A 27991-nucleotide genomic window follows, 5' to 3' on the forward strand; every position below is an offset into this window, starting at 1 on the left:
TGAGCCTCTTTTTGCTCAAGGCTAGCACTCTACCAATGGAGCCACAGCACCAGTTCTAGCTTTTTCTGTGTATGTGGTACTGAGGAACCAAACCCAGGGCTTCATGCATGTAAGGCAAGCACTCTACCACTAAGTCGTATTCCTAGCCCAGCTTTTTATTAGTGCCAAAAGGGCCAGTATGAGTAAGGATGAGATCTAATGCTTCGAGCCCACTACGTAGGTACAGGGAACTCTGATGTCTTCAAACTCACCTTTGCCATGGATTAGGGCTGCTGGTCTCCACAGGACAGACTGAGAGAGGAGTCACTCAATCATCTGCCAACTTAATGAAACCAGCACCAGAGGACCAAGGCCAGAGTGCCTGCCCAACAAGACACACTTAGTTTGACAAGCGTGTCACAACATTGCCTATTTTAGAGCTGGAAGTTCCTTCTCTAGAGCCTGGTGATGCTTTTACCCTTTCTCCTTGACAGAATCTAGGCTTTCTTTGGGAGGTAAGGATGGGAAGTATGTAGCCCAAGGTAAAATATAGGATCATTCCTTTAAAGAAAGGAACATTCAGTAGTATCTGTGCTTTTTGATTCCTTAAAAAAAATCTATTCTTTTTTGGGGAGGAGAGCAGAGGAGAAAGGACATACTGGCTGGGAAAGCACGAGGAGATGGTTTTCTGGGACCACACTATCTCTGACCTCCAGGTGGGTGTTCCCAGTAGGGAATCCATGATGGGACTTATCAACTAGGCCATCTGGCAGGAGGGCACTGTCCTAGGGACCTTATAGCATAAGTACATTTTAAGCGGCATGAGCCTTTCTTGGTTTGTTTTGTTTTGAAGATAGAACTACTTGTACTCTTCAGGCCCCATCCCATCCCAGAATGCTCCAGCTAGCCGGGAGCCCCCATTGCCAGGTCATGTACAGTGGGTCCAGGAGCATTGGTTCTGACGCAGCAGAGCTCTGGATCCAGAGGCCATGGGCAACCAGTGGACAAACAGGCGACACAGGACACACTGTGCTAGCAGTGTGACGTGTTTGGAAACAGGAAGAGCACTTAGCGAAACATCCTCTAATCCCAGTGGGATGACGGTAAGGCAAGTCCTCCCCTCCCCGAGCAGCTTCGGATGCCTCCCTCTGCCAGGCAGAATCCAGACTACACGTTGCTCCCATTCTCCTGCAGTAAGAGACCTTCTTGGTTTGTATTACCTCGTGTCATATGCTGAAGACTCTGTGAGTAAGGCTATAAAGGTGCCATGAGCTTATCAGTCCAACAAGGTTTCCATGGGGAATAGCTCAGACTCAGAATTCATTTTCCACACTTAATGTAAATGTAACCCATAAAAGTCCCATTTTCTAAGAAGCCCAGCTCAAAAGGAAGCATGTTGGCTTCCCCTCGGGTCTCCCAGAGCCTCCTGTGAGTGGTAATGGCAATGGTATCTAGGCAGATGAATCAGGAACGGAACCCTTGGACAAGGAGCTCCCAGCTCTTGCTGTTACCCTCTTCTGCCCTCTTTGCTTCCCCTGACCTGCTGGCTGCTGCCTCTTTTAGGCAGTCCTCCAGGGTGGGCTGTACCTGCTCTGGAGAAGCCTCCATTCTCTTCTGGATGACACACAGGCAGAAGTTTTCACAAGCACAATGCTAGCCTGGTCTTTCAGGGTTTCAGGCTTTGTTCCTGATCCTGATAGAGTTATAGGACATTGAAAGGTCATATCAGACCAGCTCTTTCCTCCTTACCTTTTAAATGAAAACTTGGCTACGCTTCTTTAGATAGGAACTTCCCAGAAGGCATTTTCTGAAAACCAGGCTCTAGAATCAGCTTGTTCAGGGGAAGCAGAGGAGACTCAGAAGCTAGTAAGAAGGATGCTTGGCTCATCACTTTCTGACTCATCTCTTTGGCTAACACTTTTTTTTTCCTTATGTATCTTTCCTAGATCAAAGACCACCAAGCACCTCTCTCTACACTCCTATTTCTTAGTGTTGGCAGCTGAGCAGTGGAGGAAGACATCCAGAGTCATGGGGGAGAGGACTTCCATCCATCGCTTCCCTGGACATGGTACCCCACGGAGGGCTTGCTATGCAGTGCTGGTTCTCACAACTGGCTTTGGGAGAGAGGAGGAGATAAGGGACGTTATGGAAGATCAACCAATCACAGACATCCTGGGTGCTTTCACCTCTTGGAGAGGATGGGGCTCGTTGCTCCAGGATGTTATGTCACCAGACTGGGGAAGAGGACCTGGGAGATACTTCTCTATATCCCAGTATGGGGATGGCACTGACAACTACACGCGGTTTGCAAAAGGGGAAGGGTCGTCATTTAGCCTCAAAATATAAAGCTTGGACTGGAGTTTAGGGCAGCTTGCAAAGGTGCTGAATGACATCATGGAAATTTCCAGAGCAAGATGATGCCATCTGGGGTCCTTTAGAGGCACAAAAACACAGTGAGTAAAAACCCACCATTTGTCTGTGGGAGCCTAGCCCAAGGTCTGGAGGCTCTACAGGCCCATGAACTCTCTGCACCCTCCCTCCTGCCCGACCCAGTCTAAGAAGAAAGGGTTACACAGGAGACAAATCATCACAGACACGCGTGTCTCACATCACACTGGGTATCTAGGGAATGGGTGAGGACACACCCCAGAAGAGGGGTTACCCTCAAAGAAGAGAAACATAGCTCAAACAACAGGGAAAATTCCTTAGGGAAAAGGGGAACAAGACAATAAAGTTTCCATTGTTATCACACTACAGGAAAAAAAAATATCTTCTGTTTTCTTTGCCAAAAAAAAAAAAGAAAAAAAGTGTGAAGGCCAAATTTGTGTTTTCTTTTCTTTAAAAAAAAAAAGATGTTGCATGAGTTATCGATGCAACCAGTATCTTTTTTTTTGTTTGTTTTCTGCATTTGTTTATAAAAAGGATTTTTTTTTAAAGTACAACACAGTCAGATATGCGGCCACAAAAGTGTAGCTGTCTTTGGCAAGAAGTCCAGGCCTTGGCCTCTCTTGTCACCTTCGGCCCATCTCACTCTGTCTCATGAAGTGGATATTGTTGACGCTGTCTGACAGTTCTGGGTACTGCTCAACAGAGATCACGAAGAAACCATCGTAGCCTTGTACCCTCCCTGTGTTCAGCACCTGCTGCTTCTCCCCCTCTGTCCAGGCTCGCAGGCCTTCTTCCCCTTCCCGAAGTCTCTGCTGTTCTCGGGCCCAAGCCTGGCTTACGGCTCTCTGCCGGGCCAGCTCCAGCACCCGTGCCTTCTCCTCATCCAGTGTGGTCCCGTAGCGGGTGTTCAAGCACAATGCCCTATACTGCAGCTGGATGTCTGTGTAGCGTCTAGTCCTGCCATTGAGCATGGTGTTGATCTGGGACACGGTGACATTGACCCCATTCTCCAGGGTTCGCTGGCCCCCACTGAGGCCCAGGATGGCCAAATCACTTTCTGAAGACCCTGGTTTCACAAAGTAGTGGGTGTCCATCCCATCAATGGTAAAGTGCAGGTTTTCTAGGTAGTGGGCATTGTTCAAGATGGTAGCAATCCTCCGTCCATCCTCATTGGCCACACTGATGATGTCTGTGGTCACTCGACCATCCTTCAAGGCAAACTTGACCCCCTTGCCAAAGATGGAGCCTTTAAAGGCAAACTTCTTTGTTTCTGGGGCCTGCTGGCAGCTGGTGATCGTGGAACCGTAAAGTTGGTCAAAGCGTTCTAAAGTGACGAAGGCTTTGAGCTGCTTCTGCACTTCACATTGGACCCCGAGGATAGACTGATGGGAGAGGACAATGGGCAGGGGGAAAAAGAATGTAAAAACACACGCTGGAGTCAGCTTAAACACCTACGTCATACCTACCGATATTTATTAGAGAGTAGCACTTATCTCTGCAACTGACTAGCAGAAACCCAGTCATCCTTCATCCATTCATCCATTGTTCTCTCCCTATCCCCTTTATTCAGAACTGTTTAAGTTGTCTCTGCTCTGGGCCAGGACCTTTTAAGAGCACTGAAGAAAGAATAGGGAGTCAGTTATCATCTTTGTTCTTAAAGAACTTATCATTTTGGGGGTGAATATATGACAGCAATAATGGTGATCAGAAGTGAGGACCAGCATGTTCAAAGAGTAGTAGCTGGAGCTAACATGTCTTGATCTTCCAGCTAAATAGTTACCATTCATCTGGTCTGAACGCCACAGTAACTTTATATAGGAAGTACTGTTATTCCATTTTTTGCTTCTAAGGAAACTAAGTTCAGGCAGGTTATCACTGGCTCATAGTCATACGACTAATACCAAGTGGACATTCAAACCCATGTCTGCCTGATTCTAACTCTCTTCCGAGGACTACTATAGTAGAGAGGCAAACAAAGCACAGAATGATCCCAGCCTGAAGGTGGAGGAGAAAGGGAGAAGGTCAGGGTTGAGGACAGCTTCACACTTGGAGGGTGAGGGGGCCTATGTTAGAGTGAGGATTGATAAGAAATGCAAAATAAGAGGCAAGTGGTGACTTCTATCAACTCTCCTACAGCTTTATGGCTCTGCAGCAGGATTACATATGACTTTCAGGGAAGGCCACTGCCGGGTAGTTGCTTCCTACATACTCTTTGGATGCCCCTGCCCCTGTACATAGCTGCTGGTGGTCCTTGCTAGCTTGGCATACCATCCAAGGCTCAGGGAGCTTAGGGAAGGGCTCCAGGGTGATATCAGAAACTCAGGGAAATGGCTTGAGAAACAGGCCCACAGGCCTCCCACTGAAATTAAGTCATCTGTATAATTAATAGAACCCTGTCTGTGAACAATTATTTCCTAGAGTTTCACGGATGCTGGAGTGCTCAACAACAAAGATCTCCGATGCTTGCCAAGGGCAGAAATCAATAATTCATTGACAGGGGAGGCTGGCAAACAGGCAAAGACAGGGACTAAGGCATGCCTGGTGGTGAGGGAAGAGTTGTGCTGCTGGGGACGGCAGATGTTAGGAAACATGGGATAGGGCCAGGGGTGGTGGGCACTAGAGAGGGAGGCAGAAAGCAGACAGGTACTGGGGCCTTAGCTTAAGGGGCAGAAGGCTGGCCTAGCAAGTGTGAGGCTCTGAGTTCAAACCCCAGTGATGAAAAAAAAAGCTATCCCATGGTTGTAATCTTAGCTACTCAGGAAGTTGAGACCTGGAGGATCATGGCTTGAAGCCAATTCAGGCAGAAAAGTCCATTTCCAAACAGCAACACAAAACCAGTTGGAGGCATGGCTCAAGTGGGAGAGCACCATCTGAGTGAATAAGCAAGATAAAGCACAAGGCCTTGAGTTCAAATTCTGATACTGGGGGAAATAAAGAAAAGGAAGAAGATAGGAAGAGAGAGAAAAAGAGAGAGGGGGAGAAGGATAAGTTTTATGGCCAGGTAGACGTTTACAACCTTTTTTTAGTCACTTCCTTGGCTAAGTTTCTCTCTGAACCCTGGGTTCCTCATCTGTGAAATGGGATGTTTGTATTTTTCAGCCATTTAGTCATCCAACAAAAGTTCCCTGTGCACCTATAATTTGCTGGTCTATATACTGAGCACTAAATGAGATCCCTAACTTTAACCTGTTGGGCTCAGAGTTCAGTGGAGAGGTAAGAAAGTAGGACTTACAATACAGTGTAGGGGAACCTTGCAAGAGTAAGACTCAGAGTGACCTTTGAGCACTGAGGTGCAGACTCACATTCTTGAGTCTAGGGAAAGAAGACAGATAAGTTGAGGCCTAAGGGAATGAATCTGGAGTAAGAAATATGGCTGTGAGTTTCCAGTTACCAGCAGGATGCCACGTGGTACCATGCTTTCCTCCACAGTCTGCCTCTCCTAAGCTAGAATCCCCTGGAAGGCCTGGTCTCCCCTTGATTTACCCCTACATTCACCAGGGTGATTGTAGCACAAGCACAGAGTCCTCTTCTGGTCCACAACTGTGAGTGGGGGTGGGGTTGGAAGAGGAGAAATGAAATGAGTACATGAAATGAAGGGCTGGGACAAGACATTTTTCTTTTTAAAGGATCTTTCTGGCCATATAATCCTGTCTTTGAAATTGGATCATAAAAGCAAGATGAGAGAAAGGGACTTAAAGGAAAAAAAAAAAAAGAAAGCACCTATGGCCAACCCTGTACTCAGCAAGATGACTCAGAACAGAGCAACCTGGTTGAATCTCAACTCTGGTCCTTCCTTGATGTGTGTCATTGTAAACCCTCATCTACCAAACCAAAGGCGGCAGTAACACCATGGGGTTTGTCTCAGTTAACTTATGTGGAATACCTCACATAAGACCAGGTGCATTAAATGTGCAGAAAATGACACATTCATATTTAGAACATACCCTCTTTCTTTACCCCTTTGTGTGTGTGTGTGTGTGTGTGTGTGTGCACAAACACATGTGCATGCATCTGGGTGTGTGTGCACATACATGCTGGTATTGGGGATTGAACTCAGGTCCAAGGCCACTCTCCCTTAGCTTTTTCACTCAAGGCTGGTGTTCTACCACTTGAGCCCGTCTTCACGTCCAGCTTTTTGGTGGTTAACTAGAGATGAGTCTTACAGACTATTCTGCCTAGACTGGCTTCAAACTGCAATCCTTAGATGTCAGCCTCCTGAGATTATGGGAACGAGCCCCTGGCACCTGGCTTCTCCTTGCCCCTTTGCTCCTCTAGTGGCAAAGGCTTATTATTTTCATGAGACTCTGAACGCAACAAAACTTTGTGCAGCTCCTCAGTGTCTGAGTACTGCTCTCCCTGAGTCTCCAGGTCTGCCTGAAATAGGATTGCTAAATGAGTTACTAAACTGTATCTGGCAGTCTCTGTGGAAGTGCTACCTCCATTTCTATCACTAGCCCAAGCTTTCCGGCCCACCTGCAATGTTGGGATGGCCTGTACTGGGCCTAGGACAGTTACCTTGCTGTTGTCCCATTCCTGTGTTTTCATCTGTGTGTGCACCAGCTCATAGGATGGCTCCATGGCGTCTGTGTCTGGTTTGGGATAGCCAGGGATCACATTGTGCAGCTGGAATCCAAAGGTGAGCAGCCAGCTGTTGACATCTGTGGGAAGAGAAGCAGAAGCATTGACTTGCAAAGAGAAAATTCACTGAGGAAAACAACTTCTCTTCCTCTCTCCATCCTCCTTTCAGCCATTAGGGCCTTGGGGCATGTCCATGGCTTCTACTCCTGCCTTGGATTCCTTCCTCTGCCTTCCTTTTCCAGTTTCTACACGGGGATTGAAGATCTGGCTCCGTAGGAAGGGGTTAGCTGTCAGTATCACATTCCTTAGGGTTCCTAGTTATAAAATATCAGGTGTGGGGACAGAGTGTTACCATGAGCAGTTTGCTCACTGAAGAATTAAAACAGGAAGAGAAGGAAGAGGGGTGAGGTGTATGGCCAGGCCCTTGGTCCAGTGACTTTTCATGTGCTGAGCAGATTTTGCGTCATACATTCTCCCACTCAAGATACTGAAAGGGGAATGAGACCTGGACATGAATAAGTTTTTCAACAAAATAGAAGATCACAGGAGGGTAGAAATCTTTCCCTTGACAAGCTGACAAGCCCACATGAAGATGACATGGAAGCTGGACACTGAACACTGAGTCTATTTTGTCAAGCACCACGGAGATAAAAGTGGCATTTCATGTGAATATGACTGCATACGATGAAGGCCCAAGAGAAAAAGTACTGCAGAAATGGGTCTGTTAAGCAGTTAGCAGCTCAGAAATGCAGAGAAAGAACCAGAAAGGACATGGGGGTCACCATATCCACCATGTTCCCCACCTCACCAGCTGCTAGTGAAGATTCAGTACAGCAATGCACGGACATGTATCTGTGTGGGGCAGTTTTTGGTTGCCTTCCTTTGCTTTTGGGGGGGTACTTATGTAGTTTTGGGGAAGTAGACTCAGCAGTGGATCATGTGACAAGACATTTTATCCCCCTCCCCCTAATGATTATGCCATACTTTGTCATGGGCCCCAAGCCTCACCAACTAGAGCATCTCTCTAGTCCTGAAAGTCATTTTGGGGAAAAGATGCTCTTTTCTTCTTGACATCACTGGATATACCCTGTAACTAGAAAATATGAGCACTCCACACTTACAGACTACTTTTGTTTTAGTGTTAACTGAGTTGTGACATCTCTTTCTGAAGGCAGGGTTCCCAGAGACATTTGTGAAAAGTGGCTTCGGGCCATTTGCTCCATGAAGACAGGTAAGTAACCTGACTCTTATCTGGACCTTGCATACAGGTCTGTCATAGAGCATATAAAACTAACCCAAATCTTGGTGATTTAACAGTCTGGGAAATGAGATGCAAGCTGAAAATGTTGGGTGGTGAGGTGCTTTGTTAAAAATGGATTTCAGAGACCAATCTAATTGTCATAGGAAGCATTGTAGAGTCAAGGGGCTCTGATGTGTGAGACTCCTCACAGACTTCTCCACCATGTGGAGCTTCAAATGTGTCTCATCTCAGGGCCATCTCCGGGGGTTGTCACCAAATTTAATGCAGACCCTCTCTGCAAGTGCTTGGCACAGAGCAGTTAGTCATTCCAGTGTTATTCTGGAAGGAGACCATATGCAAAGAAGGAGGGGGCAGGGAACAATAATATTTTGGCAAGCTGCAACCATTTTTTAATGGAAAAAGTGTATTTCCTCTTGCACATTCTTTTCTAGCTATAGGAACCTGCCAACACGTCTCACAGGAAGCTCACTGGAGGGTGAGGCAAGGGGCGTGCTTAATGCAGACAGATGCAATGGATATGTCATCTAAATCTGTCAGGGTTCTCTAGACCTAGCAGCCAACTTGAGTGAGGTGAATGCTGGGAAACACCATCAGGATATCCATGTTTATCCCCAGGCCCTAAGTAGCATGTTTCCATCACACCTGCACACCACCTTGTTCTCCCGTCTTGCTCATGCTTGGGTCTCTTGCTCTCAACACAGTGCTTGGAATTCTTCCCTGAAAAAGGAATGTGCCTATTACCCTGGCAGAAACAGGGTGCAGATGTTGAGTTTGGGGACCAGGAAGCCATTTTCATTTAGGGGCACTTAGCGGAGCTAGACACATTATATTCTTTCTCTCCTTTTATAATGGGCTAATCTCACTTTCTGGAAAGCCTTTCTTTCAATCACCCACTTGGAAGTAGGCCTCAAAGGTCAGGCTGTTCCATAAAATCTCCCCAGAATGCTCTGGAAGAGCAATCTCTCTTCCTCTACTATTCAATCATCTATGCCATCCATGGTTGAACAGCATGTGTCTGTGTGATGTCTTAGAGCAGGAATTCCTGGAGACAGGATTATTTTTCTATCTCCAGTGGCTAAAATAAAACAATGGCTGCACAATGGAGGCATGTGTAGGATGAAGGAAACTGCCAAGGGGATCATTCCACAGAGGGGGAAAAAAAGACCTGTAGAAGATTAGGTTTGCACAGTGGAATGCATATGGTCCACCCCGCTCCCCCCCACTATAGATTCTCATGAAATGTGCTGGCTTTACACAGACCTTACTGCCTCGTTTGCTCTAGGGGTCCTCTGTGACTAACCTAGAAATGGGTCTTTGCAGGGAGAACTGTGGCTGCTGAGGGACATCCTGCCTTTGGGACTCATGGGACACTTTTTACTCAATAAAACACTTTTTGGAGCAGAGGGTGAAGGAAAGGAACCCACATGAATTGCGCCCTGTGCTAGCTGTGAAATGTATCTCACACCATCCTTGCACCCAGGATAGGATGAAGTGGACATTTGTTTCCTATTTTGTTCCAAGTGTTCTTTCTTCTTTTGCTACTCTTTTCCTCTGTGAGCCATCTCTTTTTGCTCTAGTTATTTTTGAGATGGGGTCTTGCTTTTTCTTTGGGCCAGCCTGGACTGCAAGCCCCTGTTTATGCTTTCTAGGTAGCTGGGATGACAGCTGCATGCTGAGAAGATGTCTCAAGAATGTTTTTTGTCCAGGCTGGCTCAGAACCACAATCCTCTAAATCCCCACTTCCTGAGCAGTTAGGATTATAGGCATGCATCACTACTGACCAACTTGATATTGTCTTAATCTTCCATTTTTCTCTCCATTACTGACTTCTCTCCATTACTTGACTATGTCTGCTTCAGTTTAAAAGAAAAAAGTAATTTTTTGTGTGTGTGTTCATATTGTGTCTGAAGCACAAGCTTGGGTACTGTTCCTGAGCATTTTTGCTCAAGGCTAGTGTTGTACCATTGGAGCCTTCTGGCTTTTTGGTGGTTAACTGGAGATAAGAGTCTCTCAAATTTATCTGCCTGGGCTAGCTTCAAACCTTGATCCTCAGTTCTCAGCTTCCTGAATAGCTAAGATTACAGGCATGAGACACTAACACCCAGCAACAGTTTGTGTGTGTGTGTGTGTGTGTGTGTGTGTGTGTGTGTGCGCGCACACGCCATGTGTGCTAGTACTGGGATTTGAACTCAGGGTCTTGCATTCTCACTTGGCTTTTCTGCTCAAGGCTGGTACTCTACCACTTAAGTCATACTTCTACTTCTGGATTTTTGTGGGCCAACTGGATATAAAAGTCTCTCAGATTTGTCTGCATGGGCTGGCTTTGAACTACAATCCTCAAATCTCAGTCTCCTGAATAGCTAGGATCACAGATGTGAGCCACTGGCCCCTGAATTTAAAAAAAAAAATTTATTTTTTGTGGTTGCTCTAAGGGGTATGATGTGTATATTCACCTAATCAGAGACAGAGTAGGTATTCTAACTTCAATTTACAGAACAAGAAACTGGAATTTAGAGCACTGATACCTTTTTTCAACCTGTCATAGTTTAGAGATGGTGCATTTTCCTCTCTCATTTCTCTCTCCGAAGTCCAGATTTTCCATTCCATCATCACAAATTGAAAAGGGATTTTTTTTAGTGATATCTTAACCTAAATTATTAGGAGTTCATAACCAACTTAATTTCTATGTCAAAAACTTTCCAAGTTCTAAGGAGTTTATCCAGTGAGATATTAGGATTTCATGGTGATAAAAGGCTTTCATGATCAAATAAGTTTGAGAAATAATGGGTAAGTATATTAAACAGATCTTTCTACCAGGGGACTCCTTAGAGCCTTTCACAAGCTGAAATGTACTATAAAAATTTGAGAATGATAGTGGCCCTATCAAATTTATTTGATGTCAGAACCATTATTTTCAAAATGTTCTCTGAGTTAGTGTTGCAATACACTTTGGAAAATGATGCTATTAGGCATAGTCTATGTTCCCTGCTACCCCATACTAGTTTCCCCAAAGAAGTGTAAGCCATGCCAGGTAACCAGAGCACCAATGTGCTCCCCACTCCAGGGAGAGGCCAGATCCTCACCTGTCATGAAGCACTTGATGTCCTGAGAGTTGCTGATGGGGTTATTGTTTTTAAACATGTAGAGATTAAAAGGCATGAGGTTGCTGCTACTCAGATGCTTCCATAGCTCGTGGTTTGGGCTAGTCCAGCGTCCAGCCAGCACATCATAATCCCGTCGGCCCATGTGGACAAGCTTGGTAAATGGATCATAGAGGCCACCATGGTAGCCAATGATGATCTGGAAGTTGGGGTTGGTGTCCATGTAAATCTCCCCGAAAGCCGTATACAGGATCTGCTTGATCATCAAGCCTGTCCCACTGAAGACAGCAAGTGGGGTCCCAACATTGTCACACGCTATATAAAACTCATCTCCACTGCTCAGCTCCATAGCAAAGAGGTGTCCCTGCAGGTCATAGTAGAGGGACGTGATCTCAGAGCTGGAGTGGTTGTACAGGTGGGTGACCTTGGTGGGGTTGGTCAAATCTGCATAGAAGAACTGTAGGTGATGGCTGTGGCTACTCTTGCTGGATACCCGCCGCCCCAGGCCATCGTAGCGGTACCTGACGCTCCATCCACTGGCCCGGTTGTAGGCCTTAATGAGCAGGCCGGCTGAGTTGTATTCAAAGACATCCCCTCCCCGCTGCTGTAGGAAGCCATCCTCATCCATCTTGTATTGCACGTCACCCAACCTCGTGATACGATCACGGAGATCATACCGTATTGGAGTGAGCCGCGCACTGTTCCCAGGGCTCAGCAAATGTAGGTTCCCATTGAGGTCATAACTGTAGCGCCAGAGTGGCCTGTCATTTATGGATACTGCCTGCAGCTGGCCATCGACATCATACTCATAGGAGTAGCGGGTGGTATTGGCATAGGGCCCTACCTTCAATTCCTTCTTCACTACTCGCCCCATGTTATCATACTGGACAGTCATCCAGTACATGAGCGAGCGGAAGATCTCATACTGCACTTCCTTCATCCTGCCATATGCATCAAAGTGCTTGGTGTGGGTCATGACCGCTGTGGTAATGATCTGGTTAATATCATAGTAGATGACCCCAAATTTCCCAAACTGCTCTGTCTTGCCTGATACGTCATCATAGCGATAGAGATCGATGGGCAGTGGCGTCTCGTTGATCACAGCCTGCATGCTGGTCACTCGGAAGCTGTTGTCATAATTATAATCAAAACGGGCATTGACCATGCCTTCCTCTGTGAAGCGGAAGATCTGCCGGTCAATCAGGGGCCCGATCTGACGGTAGCGGATGGTGCAGGTGAAGCCCTCGTTCTGCAGGTTGATGGTCTTCAGCATGCCAGCCGTCTCGTCATAGGTGAAGCTTACTTTGGTTGTGTCATATAGTGTCTCAGCTAGCTTGGACAACTTGCCATACTTGTAAATCACCCTGCGGCCGGTGCCCAAGTAGAAGGTGTGCAGAAGGTGTCCGTCTTCAGTGAAGTCTTGGATAACTGAGGCATTGCCCTCAGGGGGCTGGTAGATGTTCCTGTAGTAGCCCACTGAGCGAATGGTCTCCAGGGTTTGCCGAGCCACATTGGGCATTGTCACAGACGCCAGGCGACCATTCTCATCAAACTCGAACATGTACTGCTTCTGGCTGTGGAGGAGCAGCATCATGGACTGGAGGGAGAGGAAAACTAGAGATGAAGTGAGTGTGAAGGAAGAAGGCAGGTCTAAGTACCCAAGACTCAAAGAAATCAGAGTAGAAGGCCAAGGATAATGGTGGTTCTCCTAAGCCATGCCCAACCAGAGCTTTCCAACCCAGAATGCTATCAACAGATTACAGATATGCTGTCTGGGCTTTCTTTCAGCCTTTTGGCCCTGTAAGGCTGAGTCCTAGAATGCTCTATGGTTTTTCCCTTCCTGTAGTACAGGTCTGGTCAATTCTGCCTGTGATGGGGGATGAAGGGGGTGAAGGTACACTAGCCTTAAGTATTTGTAACAGCCTTCCTTGCTCCAAACTTCTCAGTCTAACATCTTTTCACTCCAGCGAGGAATTCCCTAAAACACAGTCTGGCTTTACCTTTTACCTGCTGAATATCTTCAGGGGCCTCCCTGTGACTAAAGTGTGACTGAGAAGGGCATTTACGACTTTGCTGTGTGATAACGGGTCATGTACTCCCTCTGACGCGGTGCGGCCTGTGATAGATGGGAGAAGCTGGTTTCTAGCAAGGACTAATGGAGTTCTTTCCTTCCTAAGCTTGGTTTTGCAATAGGTGAGAGAACGTCCAAAGTCTCTCCCTTAGAACATGGAAGCTCTCCCAGCCTAGGCATGGAACACTTACCACAGTACAGGAAGAATCTAGGGCACATGACCAGGAGCAGGAATCAAAGTGGGAATCTGAGTACCAGAACTGGGATATAAAGTGCAGACTCGGGATACTCAGCAGATACAGGTTTAGATATATTCACACATGAACACTGCTGTTTTTTCCTATTCAGGACTGAGGTCATCACCCTAGTGCCTGGGGTGAAATGAATCCTGACCTAGAGCAGAAGGGATCTGCTAAGCCTATTCTCAGCACTACAAGCTCAGGTTTAGGCACCTCCAACTGCAGATCCAAATCCACTGGCTTCCATCTGTTCTCCATGATGGGACTGTACCAGGGAGCAGACACTGTCTTGGACCAGAACCCCTAGTTCTGCTCTGCAAATCCACAGTGTTTGCTCTCTAGCTCTACCGGCCCTTCCCCTTTTCCCCTCCACCCACAAGTCTTCTGTATTGTCTTCTGTATTTTCCCACTCTATCACCTCTATCTGCTATACATCTCTGTGACTCTTACAGATGCTTCTTGGGTCTGCTTGGCCCTTGGTAGCACGTTTTCCTGAATGTCTCCATTTTTTCTTTTTTTTGAGACAAGGTCTAGCTATGTCATTTAGACTGGCCTCAAGCTCACATTCATCTTGCCATAGCCTCTCAAGAGCTAGGATTACATTTCCTTTTGGAAAGTGAGTGTCTCATGGGTCTGAGAAGTCAGCAAGCAAGCCCTGACCATAGGTTGAGTCACAGTAATGACCTTTCCACATGGAAAGGTCAGTGGTGGCGGAGGAAGAGACACCTGCCTTCTCTAAGTATGTGTAGGTCCATGTCTTCCCATCAGCAAAGATCCTGGATGAGATGCGACCCTCCTGGTCATATTCCATTCTCTCAGACATGATGCCCCTCTGGATGCCAGCAATTCGGCCCTTACGGGAGTATGTTACATTGACGCCGTTCAGTCTGCTGCTAGGTGACCAGAGGCTGGGCCTCCCTGCCTGGTCATAAAGGATCCGAAGGGTGAACTTTCGATGATCATCGTAAATCTTCTCTGTGCGTGTTACACGGTCAAAATCTAGAGATAAGAGGTTTCGGTTGTGAACCTGGGGAAGAGGTAGAAAGAGAGAGTTAAGTTGGACATTGGAAGCTTGGCCCTGGAATCCCACATAGCTCTCAATTGTGCTGAGAAGCTTTTGAGTAAAAGAGGAAGCTCAGGCCAAATGTACTTGGTGTTGATTCCAGGTTATATTACTTGTCAGTTCTGTGAAGGTTTTTTGTTGTTTGTTTTTGTTTTTGTGCTAGTTCTGGGGCTTGCACTCGAATCTGGGCACTGTTGCTGAGCTGTTTTGTTCAAGGCTAGTACTCTACCACTTGAACCACACCTCCGTTTCTGGCTTTTTTAGTAGTCTCATGTACTTTCTTGCCCAGGTTGAGTTTAAACCACAATCATCAAATCTCAGCCTCCTGAGTAGCTAGGATTGTAGGTGTCAGCCACCACTGCCTGGTTCTGTGAAGCTTTACATCCATAAAATGAGGAAAAGATGCCGATTGCATGGGACAGTGGTAAGAACATAGACAACCTGGATGGTAAGTAAAAAGTAGATGTGATTAAAGAGGTCACACATTTTTCTTCATTGTAGTACTGTGTATTGAACTCAGGGCCTTGGGAAATCTAGGCAAGCACTGTAGCACTTGAGTCACATCTTTTCATATATTTTTTCTTTTGGAGAATCTCACTATTTTTGCTCAGGCTGGCCTCAAACTTGGAATAATCCTGTCTCTGCATCCCAAGTAGCTGTTGTTATAGACCTGTTCACTACACCCAAGTCTAATAGGATTATTTTTTTCAAGGCAGACATATGGAATAATAAAAATCCAGATCCCTCTTGGCTCCATTCTTCAAACACAGTCACCAAGAGGCCCAGCAAATAAACGTCTGAGTCATCTACTCTGTAACAGACACTATATCCTGATATAAAACCAAGACCAGAACTTGGGGAAGTGAGGGTGTTTGTTGCAGGATGCAGTGATAGACTGTATGCACTCAATTCTCATCACTTCTTGGAGCCAAGAGATATTCAGTGGTTCTCTGAGCAAGTTCACTTTTCTCGGGGATCCCCTGACATCTACCCATAATCAAAACTTCTCCATCATCTTAGCTGGCTACTGGGACATCTCCTTCTCCTCTTTTATGTCTTTCTCCTCCACCTCCTCCTCATCTTCCTCCTGGAGATCTTGGGAGATCATGGATCTCTCTGTTTGGGGTGTCTTCTCTGGCTATGGGCTGGCTGGGGACCAGCCCTAGCTCTAGAAGCTGTGGTCCTGTCTCCTGATAAGAAGTCTCCTGTGAAGTTTCTGCTTGAGCTATGAGGTCAGCATGTAATCCAGTTTCCAGTTTCTTTTCAGAGCCAGAAATGCAGGCTCTACAGAGGCTGTAGCAAGTCACATTTTAATAAAGGTATTTCTTTGTCAATATGAGGGCTATTTCTGGATCTGACCCTGAGTCCCTGGCTGCCCTGAAAGCCAGCCAGGCACTCTGGTGCTATAATGCCACCTTCCTCTAGTGGCTGGCTGGTTTTATGTGGTATTTGGGCACATTTTCTGTCTCATCCACAAGTTCACTGGTTAAGCTGGACAAAGGGAAGATCCAAGAGGAAAGCAGATAATTAGGTCACAGCAAATGCAAAATTTCATATGTGGTCTGAAAACCACTGTGGAGCCCTGTGCAATTGTTTCTTTTTAAAAGGAGTTTGTGGTGTGTGTGTGTGGAAAAGGGAAGCCTAGAAATTAAAGCAGAGCTTCCAGCCTCAACTTCATCTTTCTGTGTAACTTTGGCAAGTGTTTCCCTGTCTCTAAGCCTTAGTTTCTTCCTCTATGTAGAATCACAGGCTTGTGGGGATTGGAGGATTGTAAGTCAATTATCTAGTGGCGTTAGGCTCATAGAAGGCACTGGATTAATGGTTGCAATGACTTTCATTAAATGACAGCAAATGATTGTGGTCAGTCTTGGAGGAAGGAGACCTTTGGGGGTCTCCCCCTCTTTCCATACAAACTCCGAGGCTTTGAAAATAGAGATTTATAATGATGCTGTGGAGACGACTTCAGCTGTGAATGGCCTGGTTATAATAAGGTTGCTTTCCCTGGGGTAATCAAACACAATTGCAGAAGCAAAAACAGTGTGGCAGACAATTCCTATGAAAAATCCAAGGCATTGGTAGCTGAAGCTGTGTTCTTTGCAGACAGGGCAAATGATGATACAGAGCTGCCTTACCAAGTGACAGGAGCCTTTAAAAACAGCTTTTGGAAGTTCCTCCCAGGGCTCTTCCCAGGACCGTGTAACCCAGCTAGTTGTCCCTTTATCCCCCAGAGAACCCTAGAGGACGAGAGCTGTACCTTTGGGGCAAAATTAATAAAATTGAATTAAGCCAATCACTGGGGGGAACTACCTAATACTTCCTGGGCTTGGCGGTGGCAGCAATGAGATTATTTTACATCTTTCTTTATTAAAAAAAGTTCCCAGCTGTATAAAAAATGAGCTCCATTATGGGGAGGCACACCCGGCTAACATTTTAATTCCACATGCTGCCGCTGTGGGTGGCCATTTATTTTGGGAGGAAGCAGAGATGTGGCCACCCGACTAGAGCATCATCAATCTCTGGCTGGGAGAGAGACCAATTAAAGCCTGGGAAACTTTTGGTCCAGTTCACATGGCAGAGAAAAATCCTAATAGTACTAATCACTGCCCTTTCTTAAAGCACTTGGGATCCACAGCACTGGGCTGGATGCTTTGAATTTGTCATGGTGTGTCTGTGGAGGAAGCTGGGGCTCAGAGGAGTTGCTCCAGGCTACCTGCGCAGCCATAGGGGAATCCAACTGAGGGCAAACCTTGCAGTTAGCACACTGCCTCAGATGTGTGCACAGGGCTCTTTGAGAATTCAGAGGGGGTTAGGGAGGCCATGAAGACCCTGTAGAATAAAGATGCCTAAGCCCTACGCAGGGAACTCACCCAAGGATGTTTCTCTCTATAGATATGGAGTTCTTGGCTACCGAGGGAACAAGGAAGCCTGATTTTTCTGGGTATGATCTAGGATCAGTTATTTAACATTTTTGTGTCTGTTGTAAGCCTAGTAATAAACAACCAACCCCTTCTGAATCTAGATTGCTCCTCATGTGAAAAGGGGCTTAATGGATTTTCTTGGCAGAAGGGAAGGGAGTGGAGCAAGTCTGAGCGGATGCTGAGGATGGGCCTGTGGTTTTCAGGATATTGGGAACATCTAGCTCAATTCTATGGTAATGCAAACCTGAGGCCTGCAAGGTGCTGGGCAGAAAGCCAGGTCTAGCTCCCCAACTTTCCCTCTGTCTGCCTGCTTGCTTTGTGAAGTGGGGGAAAAGGCTAGTTGGCAGTGAGACCTGGGGATAAGGCCACGTCCCACAAAAAACATGGGAGGGAAACAGAGAAGACCTGATGTAAGACATCCATATGAAAAGAATGCCAGAGCCCAGGCCAATCCCCTCATATGATAACTATAGTGAGATTCTCCCTCCCTCCCTCCCTCCCTCCCTCCTTCCCTCCCTCTGTCCTTCCTTCCCTCCCTCCCTCCCTCCCTTCTTTCCTTCCTTCCCTCCTCCCTCCCTCCTCTCACCCTCCCTTCTTCTTTCCCTCTTTCCTTCCTTCCCTTCCTGCTTTCGCTCTTCTCTCTTTCTTTCTTATTTATATAAGATTTCATGTATCTACCCAAAGCTGGATTCAAACACAAGATTCCTCTTATCTCCACCTTCTGAGTGCTAGGATTATAGGCATGTGCTTCCATGCCTGGCCATTTTTATCGTTTAGGAAGGATTACTCTATCTGGAAAGAGTAGAAAATGTGGCTTAGGTTCCAAAGAGCTAAAATGAAATTTGGGACATACTAGCCATAGTAATAACAGTCACCAGCACCATAAGTAATAACAACAAGCATAGCTATTACTGATGTCTTCTTTTATTTTTATTTTCTTTTATTTTTGTCGGACATGGGGCTTGAACTCTGGGCCTGGCTACTGTCCCTCAGCTCTTCAGCTCAAGGTTAGCACTCCACCTCTTGAGATACCACACCACTTCCGGTTTTCTGAGTGGTTTATTGGAGATAAAAGTCTTATGGCCTTTCCTGCCCAGGCTGGTTTGAACCACGATCTTCAGATCTCAGCCTCCTGAGTAGCTAGGATTTCAGGTGTGAGCCGCCAGTGCCTGGCTATTTTGTTTTATTTTAATGCTGGGATCAAACCTAGGCTTTTGGTATGCTAGGCATTTATTTAACTTTATCTCCAGCCCCGATCACCAACTTATTACATGCCAGACTCTGTATGAGATGCCTTATATATTACTTCCGAACCTTTAGCGACCTGTAAAATTGGTTTTATCTTCTGCATTTTATGGAGAATGCAACCGAGGCTCTACGGTAATGACTCAATCAAGTTTACTCAGGGAGTAATATAAACTGAAAATTCAACTCAGACCTAATCCCAGGCCAGTCATCTTTCTATAAGTCAAACTGGAAGGATAGAAAACAATTTCTCATTACAGGGAGTTCCCTGGCTTAGTCCCTACCTTTTACAGACAAGGACACTGAGGTCCCAAGGAGAGTTTCCAGACTAGAACCCAGCTTCTCCTTCCCAATTCCCCTCGCTGTCTCCCCACCAACCCTCTCCCTGCCTTGTGGGTGCCACCATCTCCAAGGCCCTGCTCACCCGCAGCCGCCGCCCGAAGACGGTGACCTGGCCTCGAGCCTGCTCTTTGCGCTGTCTCCACTCCACGAGGTTGAGGCCATTGTCAATGGGCAGTGTGACATTCCTCTTGCCCACAGTGGGATTGACAGTGCCGGCCAGCAGGTGTGGCTCAGTCTGCAGTGCCACTTCCATGCCATTGGCTAGCAGCAGCCGCAAGGAGCCATCAGCTCCAATGTAGTAGCTGTTCCGGACTTGGTCTGAAGGAGAGAACACAGGTTCCCAGAAAGAATGAGGCTGGAGGATAGAGTGGAGATTTTAAAAAAAATATGTTTCCTCTATCTATGGAAGTCATCTAATACGTTAGCACAGAGAAAAACTTAAGCAAATACATAGAGGAGATTATCTATAATCCCAATACTCAAAGTAAAACACTGGAAATATTATACAGATTTGTAGATTTTAGGATGTTTCCTGATCACTGATTAGATAATTCTGATGGGAATATAACTTTGCAAATATACTAAAAGTTGTACGTTTAAAAATATACATTTTGTTGGGTGCTAAGTGGTTCAAGCCTGTAATCCTAGCTACTCAGGAGGCTAAGATCTGAAGATCATGGTTCAAAGACAGCTAGGGCAGGATGAGACTCCATTTGTAAGCAGCCAGCAAAAATCCTGGCTAGAGGCATAGCTCAAGTGGTAGAGCTCCAGTTGTGAAGAAGAAAGCAGAGTTTAAACTAGCTTCTACCTCCCAAAGTAGGATAGGTCAATTATATTTCACCTAAAATTTTTCTCTGACTAAATCAACATCTTCATTTCAGACTAATCAAAGTAGTTTCCTAAGAGTACAAAAATTAGAGCAAAGTGTAGGACATTCTTAAGGCTACTCAGGAGGCTGAGGTTTGAGGATCATGGTTTAAAGCCAGCCTGGGCAGCAATGTGTATAAAACTCTTATCTGTAACTAATTATCAAGAAACTGGAAGTGGTACTGCGGCTCAAAATGGTAGAGTGCTAGCCTTGAGCAAAAAAGCTAAAGGGCAGCTCCCAGGCTCTGAGTTCAAGCCTTACAACTGACAGAAACAAAACAAAACAAAACATAAAACAAAAATATCCCCAAACTCTAAATACTTTAGTTATAGAATGCTCATACACATATATACATTTCAAGTCATGATCATAAATATGACAATGGCTTAAAAATAGATCTGATTTGAAAATATAAGCCTGATTAAAATTTTTTTGGTGCCAGTACTAGGACTTGAACTCAAGGCCTCATGCTCTTTACACATACACACACACACACACACACACACACAACTTTTGTTGTTGTTGTTGTTGGTTATGGAGTTTGAATTCAGGGTCTAGGTACTGTCCCTGAGCTCTCTAGCTCAAGGCTAGCCCTCTACTACTTGGAGCCACAGTGCCACTTGTGGTTTTTGAGTAGTTAATTGGAGGTAAGAGTCTCACTGGGACTTTTCTGCTTGGGCTGGTTTTGAACTGTGATCCTCAGATCTTAGCCTCCTGAGTAGCTAGGATTACAGGCATAAGCCACTGGTGCCTGGCCTTTAAAATTTTCTTTAAAAATATTTTCATTATCTTTAAGTAGTTGTACACAGGACTTGGCATTCAACAAAGCACTTTATGAGTATAATACATTTTGATCAATGTCACTTCTTATAACATTCTCACCATCCTTCCCAACATACCCCTTCCCTCACTTTCCTTAATTTTGTAGGATATACACTGAATTTTGTTGGAGCTTTGTTTTAGATCTTGGATGAACTTCTTTACTTCCTTAATTTGTTGTTCAGTGTTTATTCTCAAATCACTTAGTTGATTGGTTATGGTTTCCTTGGACTCCCATTCTATACACTGAATTTTGAACGCATTCTCCCCCCTTTTTCTCTTCTCTTCATTTGTCTATTCTCCTTCCCTTGATTTCATCCGTCTCTTTTCATTTATTTTGTTGATTTTGTCTTTAAAAGGAAATATACTGTTTGAGGGCCTCGTTCTCTCTTGGTGGGCCTTCTTTTTTGGCTAAGGCTAGCATTCTGCGACTTGAGTCATACCTCCACTTCCTGATTAGTTTAATTTGGGCTGCAAGCTAAAAGAAATTTCTGGAGAAACAAGTACAATTCATCTGCACAGGGAACGCTCTTCTGAGCATGGTAACAGTGTCTCTGGGCTTGTGCTGGACTCTCCTTCTTTTGCCCTTCCTTGTGTCTGTTTCCAGATTCTATCTGTTTATCATAGACGCTTATCCAAGTCTTTTCTTCAGGGCTCTGCTCAAATGTCATCCCTTCCCAGAAGCCTGGTTTTTGTCAAAACCAATGCCTCCCCTCAGCTATCTGTGGGCCTCATCAGGGGCGGGCAGCTGGGGATGGTGGGGTCATCATTTTGTCAATGAACATATCCTTTAATGCCTCAGTGCTTACTGGGAGAGGTACCGCTGCACAGAGATTAAGTGTGTGGGCTTCATCCCTGTTTTATTGTAAGATGTTGGCCACATTCACAGCCTGGATTGCCTCTGTTGCTTCAATGTACATTGAGATAATATCTGTGTCTTTGCCTCACAGGGGTTCTCTGAGGAGAAAGTAAGGTGATGAATGTGAAGAACTGAGAGCAAGTATCTGGCAGACAGTTGTTAGGTAATGCTGGCTAGATACGTGTGCCTGGTGCAGGGCTAGTCTCCATCACCTGTATTTCTTATTGTCTCTTCTCTGTCTCCAACAATGAGCTGTTCTATTTTTGTTCATGGTCTTCATTACCTTCAGATTAATGATCAAGAGATTGAGTTCTGAGCCTGCTTGTCTGGATTCCTATATCCATTTAGGTATGTGACTTGGGGCAAGCTGCTAAGCTTTTCAATGTTTCCCATTTGGGAAATTGAGATATTAAGAATGAGGAGCTCATACTTTTGTTGTGAGGATTAAACAGGACTGTGAATATGCTAAAAAATATGCTTTGTAACTAGGGCTAGGTACAGTGGTCTGTCACCTTCAGCAACAGGAGAAAGCACAAGCAGGAAGATCATCATCCAGGCTGTACAGGCATTCAGCAAGACCCTACCTTGAAAATAACCATTACGGAAAGAAATGGGTGGCATAGTCCAAATGGCAGAGCACTTGCCTAACAAGTGCAAGCCATGAGCTCAGTGCCTACTTTGCACTCTTAAATATATACTTTGTAGCTAGTAAGAATTCAAAACATGCTAACATATCATTATATTGTAATTGTAAGTAAGTGATTGTAAGTGCTCACTAAATACTGTCTGGATTAAACTAGATATCTTCTGGTATCTGTCTAGGTAAGGATGCAGTTTTCAGGGAAAGTCGTCACGGAGTTTTTCTTGCTTGAATGATGGCAAATCGGCTGCCTTCCCTTCCTTCCCCCCTTCATTTTCCCACATTTCCTCCCTCATACGCACATTGAAGTCTGCCTCAATGCCACTATGTATTATTCGCTGGCAATCTGTGTTTTACTTCCTTTGAAGAGCAAAAAAGGCTGCATCAATTTATCTTTTAAAGCTGCTCCTCGCTGAATCCAACTCTGTCCATTACTGTTGACTTTGGATGGACCGGTACCTGCAAAAGGCCTGTCTTACCTGCTCCCATTTCACTTGTGTTGTGACTTCCCAAGGCCGTTGCTCATTAGTAGCTACTTCTTAGTACCTCCCATTGCTCAGACTTAAGAGGAAACCTAAAGAGCTTTTCACAGACTCTACTGAGATGCTTCTGGGTTGGGACATCTAAGCCCAGTAGACAGAAAGACAAGCAGACTGGCCCAGGTATCAAAGGGGGAAGACAGGTATCAGGTTTCCTAAATTCCAGATGTGCTTTTCCTTTTCTTATCTCAATTTCTCCTAAAGTAGAATGTGCCTTACAATCTGTATATGCATTTTGAACAATGTGATCTCTTCCCCTTCGGCCTGAAAAATCTTAATGATTACATTGGTGGTACATTTTCAAATTAAGGAGTGTGGCACTTTTGAATTGAAAAAGTTATCCAAATATAAAAAAAGGCAACATTGACCTTTGAGAAGAATACTCAAAGCAGGTTTATCAGTATGGAGTAGATGAATAAAGGATTTCTGTTTTGGTGGTTGTTGTATTTTTCTCTTCTTGTACTAGAGTTTGAATTCAGGGCCTGGGTGCTGTCCCTTAGCTTTTTCGCTCAAGGGTGACATTCTACCACTTAACCAACAGGTCTACTTCTGGCTTTTTGCTAGTTAATTCGAGATAAGAGTCTCATGAATTTTTTTGCATAGGTTGGCTTCAAACTGTGATCCTCAGTTCTCAGCCTTCTGAGTAGCTAGTATTGTAGGCATGGGCCACCAGTGTCTAGCTAGAATTATTTTTCTTTGTGCCAGTAGGGCCTTGTTCTCTTGCTCTGACCTAGAGCTCCTTTTATTACTTGGTGTCACAGCTTACAGGAGGTCAGAGAGTCACTGGATGGTAGGAAAAGGTTGGGCAGGTCTAACAGTGATGGGTGCTTTCCTTTCATGCATATTAAATCCAATGAAGCTAAAGTTCTACCCTAGGTCTTCACATTCCATGAGCACACTTGAGGCACACAAGTCACAGTGTGATTTCATCAGTGATTTATTTACCAGAAGCTAAAACCCAGCCTGTAGTAGGGATGACTTGATGGGTGCAGAGAAGGGTCTCTTTTCTGTGGAATCCTGACAGAGGAACAAATTTCATATGGGCTTAGGGAAGGGATTTTCTATGACCAAATCCTTTTCATAATTAGGTGTAATTATTCTTGTCCTTTGTCCTCACCTGCACCAGTGTGAGCCGGGAAGTCTTTTAATCTGGGAGTCATTAGAACAGCAGAATGGTGAGGTCACCTGGATTTAGCAGCTAATGGATTCTCTCCCCTTTGTTCTGATGATAATGGGGTGGGCCAATGAAATATTATGCTGAAGCTTCTGAGAGAATTTATAAGGCTTTGGCTCATGTGTTTTGCAAATTAGGTGGCAATACAGGGAGAAATCAGTCAGTAATTCTTTCCTGCTCTTGGGTAGCCCCTGTAGTAGCTTGTTTCCAAAGGATAGTACCCTTTCCCACCTGTGTGTCTCAAGATCCCCAGGATCCCACCTGGCTTACCTTGGAGCAATGTGTAGAAGGCACCAGAGGCAGACAGGTTGGTGGTTATGGTGACATCATCCTTGCTGGAGGTCTCTACCTGGACATGCACTGAGCTGTCTGTGTCACTTCGGAAACTGCTCACTTGTCCAGTAGGGAAGGTCACATTCGTCAGGCGGCCAAAGCTGTCATACCTGGAAACCAAGGGATGGCACTGAGTCCCAGAAATACTGGCATGTTCTATCTCATGCCACAGTTTTGCAAACTCAGTTTCTCTTTGAGGTTAGATGGCCCTGACTCGCCTAGATCCTTGCTTGGGGCTTGGCATATAGTTCTCTGGATCTGACCTCTACCTACTGATATCCAGCTACAGAGAAACAATTTACCTTTCTGGGTCTTCCCTGTCTAATCCACACAGTGGTGAGGATAATTGTGCCTTGTCTTGTCCAGGAGCCTGTGAAGATTCTGGGGGAAGTCCTTGCTTTATTCTAGAATGCTTCTCCTGAATTGTGATACTGTGTCTCTGCACACAGAGTACCCCAGGTCAGGACAAATCTGTGGAGTCAGAGCACCAGGTTGCAAATCTGGAGTCACATCACTTGGATTCTGGCCTCGGCCAGCACTGTGTTTTTCGGGGGATGGGGGTCGGGGTGGAGGGGTGGGGGGGAATGGGGTTGGGTATGGCTCTCAGCATTGGGATTGGCATAGAAAAAGACAGGAAGGAAATGAATTGGTGGCTCATGTCTATAATTCTAGATACTCAGTAGGCTGCAATCTGAGGACTGTGGTTCAAAAGCAGCATAGGTAGGAAAGTCCACAAGCCTCTTATCTCCAATTAACCACCAGAAAGCCAGAAGTGGAGGTGTAACTCAAATAGTAGAACACTAACCTTGAACAAAAAAAACCTCAGAGACAATGCCCAGGCCCTGAATTCAAACCCCAGGACTGGGGGGGAGGGGGAGGAAATAAATAAATGACTTCAGAAATTAATGAATGCAAGGTTGAGTGTGCAAGGCCTTTTTTCTATTCTGTAGGAGAGGAGAGGTCATGATTGATTCACACGCTACCTTCTGCAGACAGAAGGTATACAGAGCTGGGCAAGAGTGTCTGTTGAATGCACAAATGCAGAAGCAACTGCTTTCCCTAAATGATACTTTAACAATCTCCGGAGGTATTTCCCCAGAGTGTTAGTCTCCAAGACAGCAAGAGGCTTTGTATCAAGGCAGACAATTGTAATTATTATCAAAGGTAGCCTATAATGCATAATTAAGTTGAGCCTGAAGAAAATATAAAGAAATGGCCCCGTGCCTTCCAGATTCGGTTTTCATTTTATACTAGATGGACCCAAACCAGTAATTTCTATTTCTCACATTTTCCATTAGAAAGACTGAATGTCTTAATTAAATGAACATCAAATAGAACAACCAATCTCATAAAAATTTTGTCATCTATTCATTCTTTTTAGAATCTTCTAGAGCTTGAGAAATGCCCCTAGGTCTCTGTTCGGCTTGATCAGTACCTGTGATGATCCATCGCGTTCCTTCTAACTCTGGGCCCTGAGTGCCTCTGCCCCCCGGGTCACCTTTGCACAGAACTTTCTGTTGTGCTGAGAACTGCTCCAACAGGGTGTAGAGACCTGCAGGGAGCATGTATCTACACTTTCTAGACTCAAGTGACTACATCAAGCCCAATCTCATGGCCGGTGACATTGGGACATTGATTTAGTTATGATTGTTGTGATAACCTTAATTATAGACGTGCACATAGCACTGGCATGCTTTCTCGCTGTGAGAAATGGAAGGAATGATAGGTCTTTAGAAGGGGAAGGTCTTTAGAGCCACATGGTCTAAGCTTTGAATCCTGACTCTACACTTGCTGGCAAAGGGCTCCTGAGAACAGCACTCAGTTCTGTTTTCCTCCTAACCTTCAATGAGAGTATTTCAGGTTCCACAGCACAACCTCTTCTAAATGACGAAAAATAACACTTCCCAGGTAGATCTCCAAAAGGGAGATGATGTATTTACAATGAATGTGAACTTCCCAGCTGGGCTCTTGGGATCCTAGGGGACTGTCCTCAGTGGACTGCCAATTCCCTCAGGCAAAAGAGTTTAACTGGTCACTGCTTTATGTCCAGAACTTAGATCACCAGGTATTTAAGAGATGTTTAATCAGGTGAATGAAGGTTAGCTGAGTGAGTGACCTGACTTCTTCCTGACTTTCTAACTTCTTCACTATTGTCTCTGTACTTTCTGGGATTCACTGTACCTGCATCTGTTCCCCACACATGCCATGATCAATCTATGCTTAGGATTGAACACAAAAGAACCCTTTGCAGGGAAATCTCTTCCCTCTAGTGCCGGCATGGCCAGTTCCTTTCAGTGTTCATACTTCATTTCCAAGGCTATCACTTCAGGGAGGCCTTCCCTGACCACCTATTTCTAAAGTTGGCAGATCTCATTTCTATCCCATTATTTTACTCAATTCTTTTCATTATACCTACTATCTTGTTTGTTTATCTGTTGTCTGTCTCTTCTTATTTAGTAAACTAACCTCCATGAGGACAGGGACCTTGTTGATATTCTCAGTGTCTAGAGGAGTAACCACCATGTAGAAGGTACTCAATAATGTTCACTGAATGAATGAATATGTAAGTAAATATGTATTTTGAGATGATAGAGAGCAACCAAGATTTTCATTTGCTTTACCCTCCCTAACTCTAGACGAGGAAAGAAAAGCTCACTAATATTCACTAAGCACCCTTTAAGCACCAAACATCATATTCATAATTATCTTTTGGGGCAGAGAATATTACTATCACTTTGCAAATGCTGATAATGAGCCTCAAAAAGACTAGGCATCTTGTCTAAAATCATGTACTAGTAGAAGAATATATATATATATATATATATATATATACACACTCAAAATCAAGATCTGTCTAAGCTAAAAGAATGTGTGCTTGAGGGTGAATAGTTTCAAAATACATTGCAACTATGTATGATGACATAAGGCATCTCAGTGGAGCTGTTGATCAAAGGGAATAGGAGGTGGAGAAAGACAAGCAGTAGAATTATTGTGATTCAAAAAATATATGCATGTCTGAAATACCACATAGAACCCCTTGTGCAATTAGTACTCACTAAAAAATAACCAATGACAGGGAAGTAAAGAAGGCTTTGCTGGGGCAGGGGCAGTGTCAGCCGGAGGAGAGGGTGAACAGAGAACGTGAATGAGGATGAATATGGTCAGAGTAGTTTCTTTACATATAAGAGATACAACAATGACAGCTATCGGACTTGTTTTAGAAGTGGGGTATGAAAGTGACTGATAGAGGAGGTGAGGTTGACTGGATACTTTGTATGTATGTTTGGAAATGTCACAATGAAATTCCCCCTTGTACAACTAAAGTATAGCCATTAACATTTTTAAATAACATAACAAAAAGAATGTTTTCTTTCATCCGGATCTCCACTAAAAGAAAATGATGCTGTTTTAAATCAAGACCTTTGTAGTCATCCCTGTGTTAAAGGAAAAGCTGTGTTCAGAAGTCTCTAGTGGGTCAAGAAGACTGACAGTTTCTCTCCAAGACGCTCTGCCTGGCTATGGCTGAAGTTGACTTTGTAGCGCTGCCAAGCCCGCATTGCGGGGGAGGATAGAG

At 45.0% G+C, this 27991-nt stretch overlaps 1 protein-coding gene across 3 annotated transcripts in view; it reads right to left on the reverse strand.

The window, feature by feature from the left end:
* Positions 1-2701: 2701 nt before the first annotated feature.
* Tenm4 (teneurin transmembrane protein 4) overlaps positions 2702-27991 on the reverse strand; it is a 420724-nt gene continuing 395434 nt past the window's right edge. For all 3 annotated transcript variants that reach the window (XM_013014004.1, XM_013014006.1, XM_013014005.1), the window contains 6 exons: positions 24355-24527; positions 19268-19503; positions 14348-14644; positions 11290-12904; positions 6883-7025; positions 2702-3749 (listed from right to left, as the gene is read on the reverse strand). In XM_013014004.1, coding sequence (XP_012869458.1) covers positions 2991-3749; positions 6883-7025; positions 11290-12904; positions 14348-14644; positions 19268-19503; positions 24355-24527 — 3223 coding nt within the window. In that variant the 3' untranslated portion in view covers positions 2702-2990. The remainder of the gene's footprint in view (positions 3750-6882; positions 7026-11289; positions 12905-14347; positions 14645-19267; positions 19504-24354; positions 24528-27991) is intronic.

Source organism: Dipodomys ordii, unplaced genomic scaffold (genome assembly GCF_000151885.1).
Source record: "Dipodomys ordii isolate 6190 unplaced genomic scaffold, Dord_2.0 Scaffold22, whole genome shotgun sequence".
NCBI classification, from domain to species: Eukaryota; Metazoa; Chordata; class Mammalia; order Rodentia; family Heteromyidae; genus Dipodomys; species Dipodomys ordii.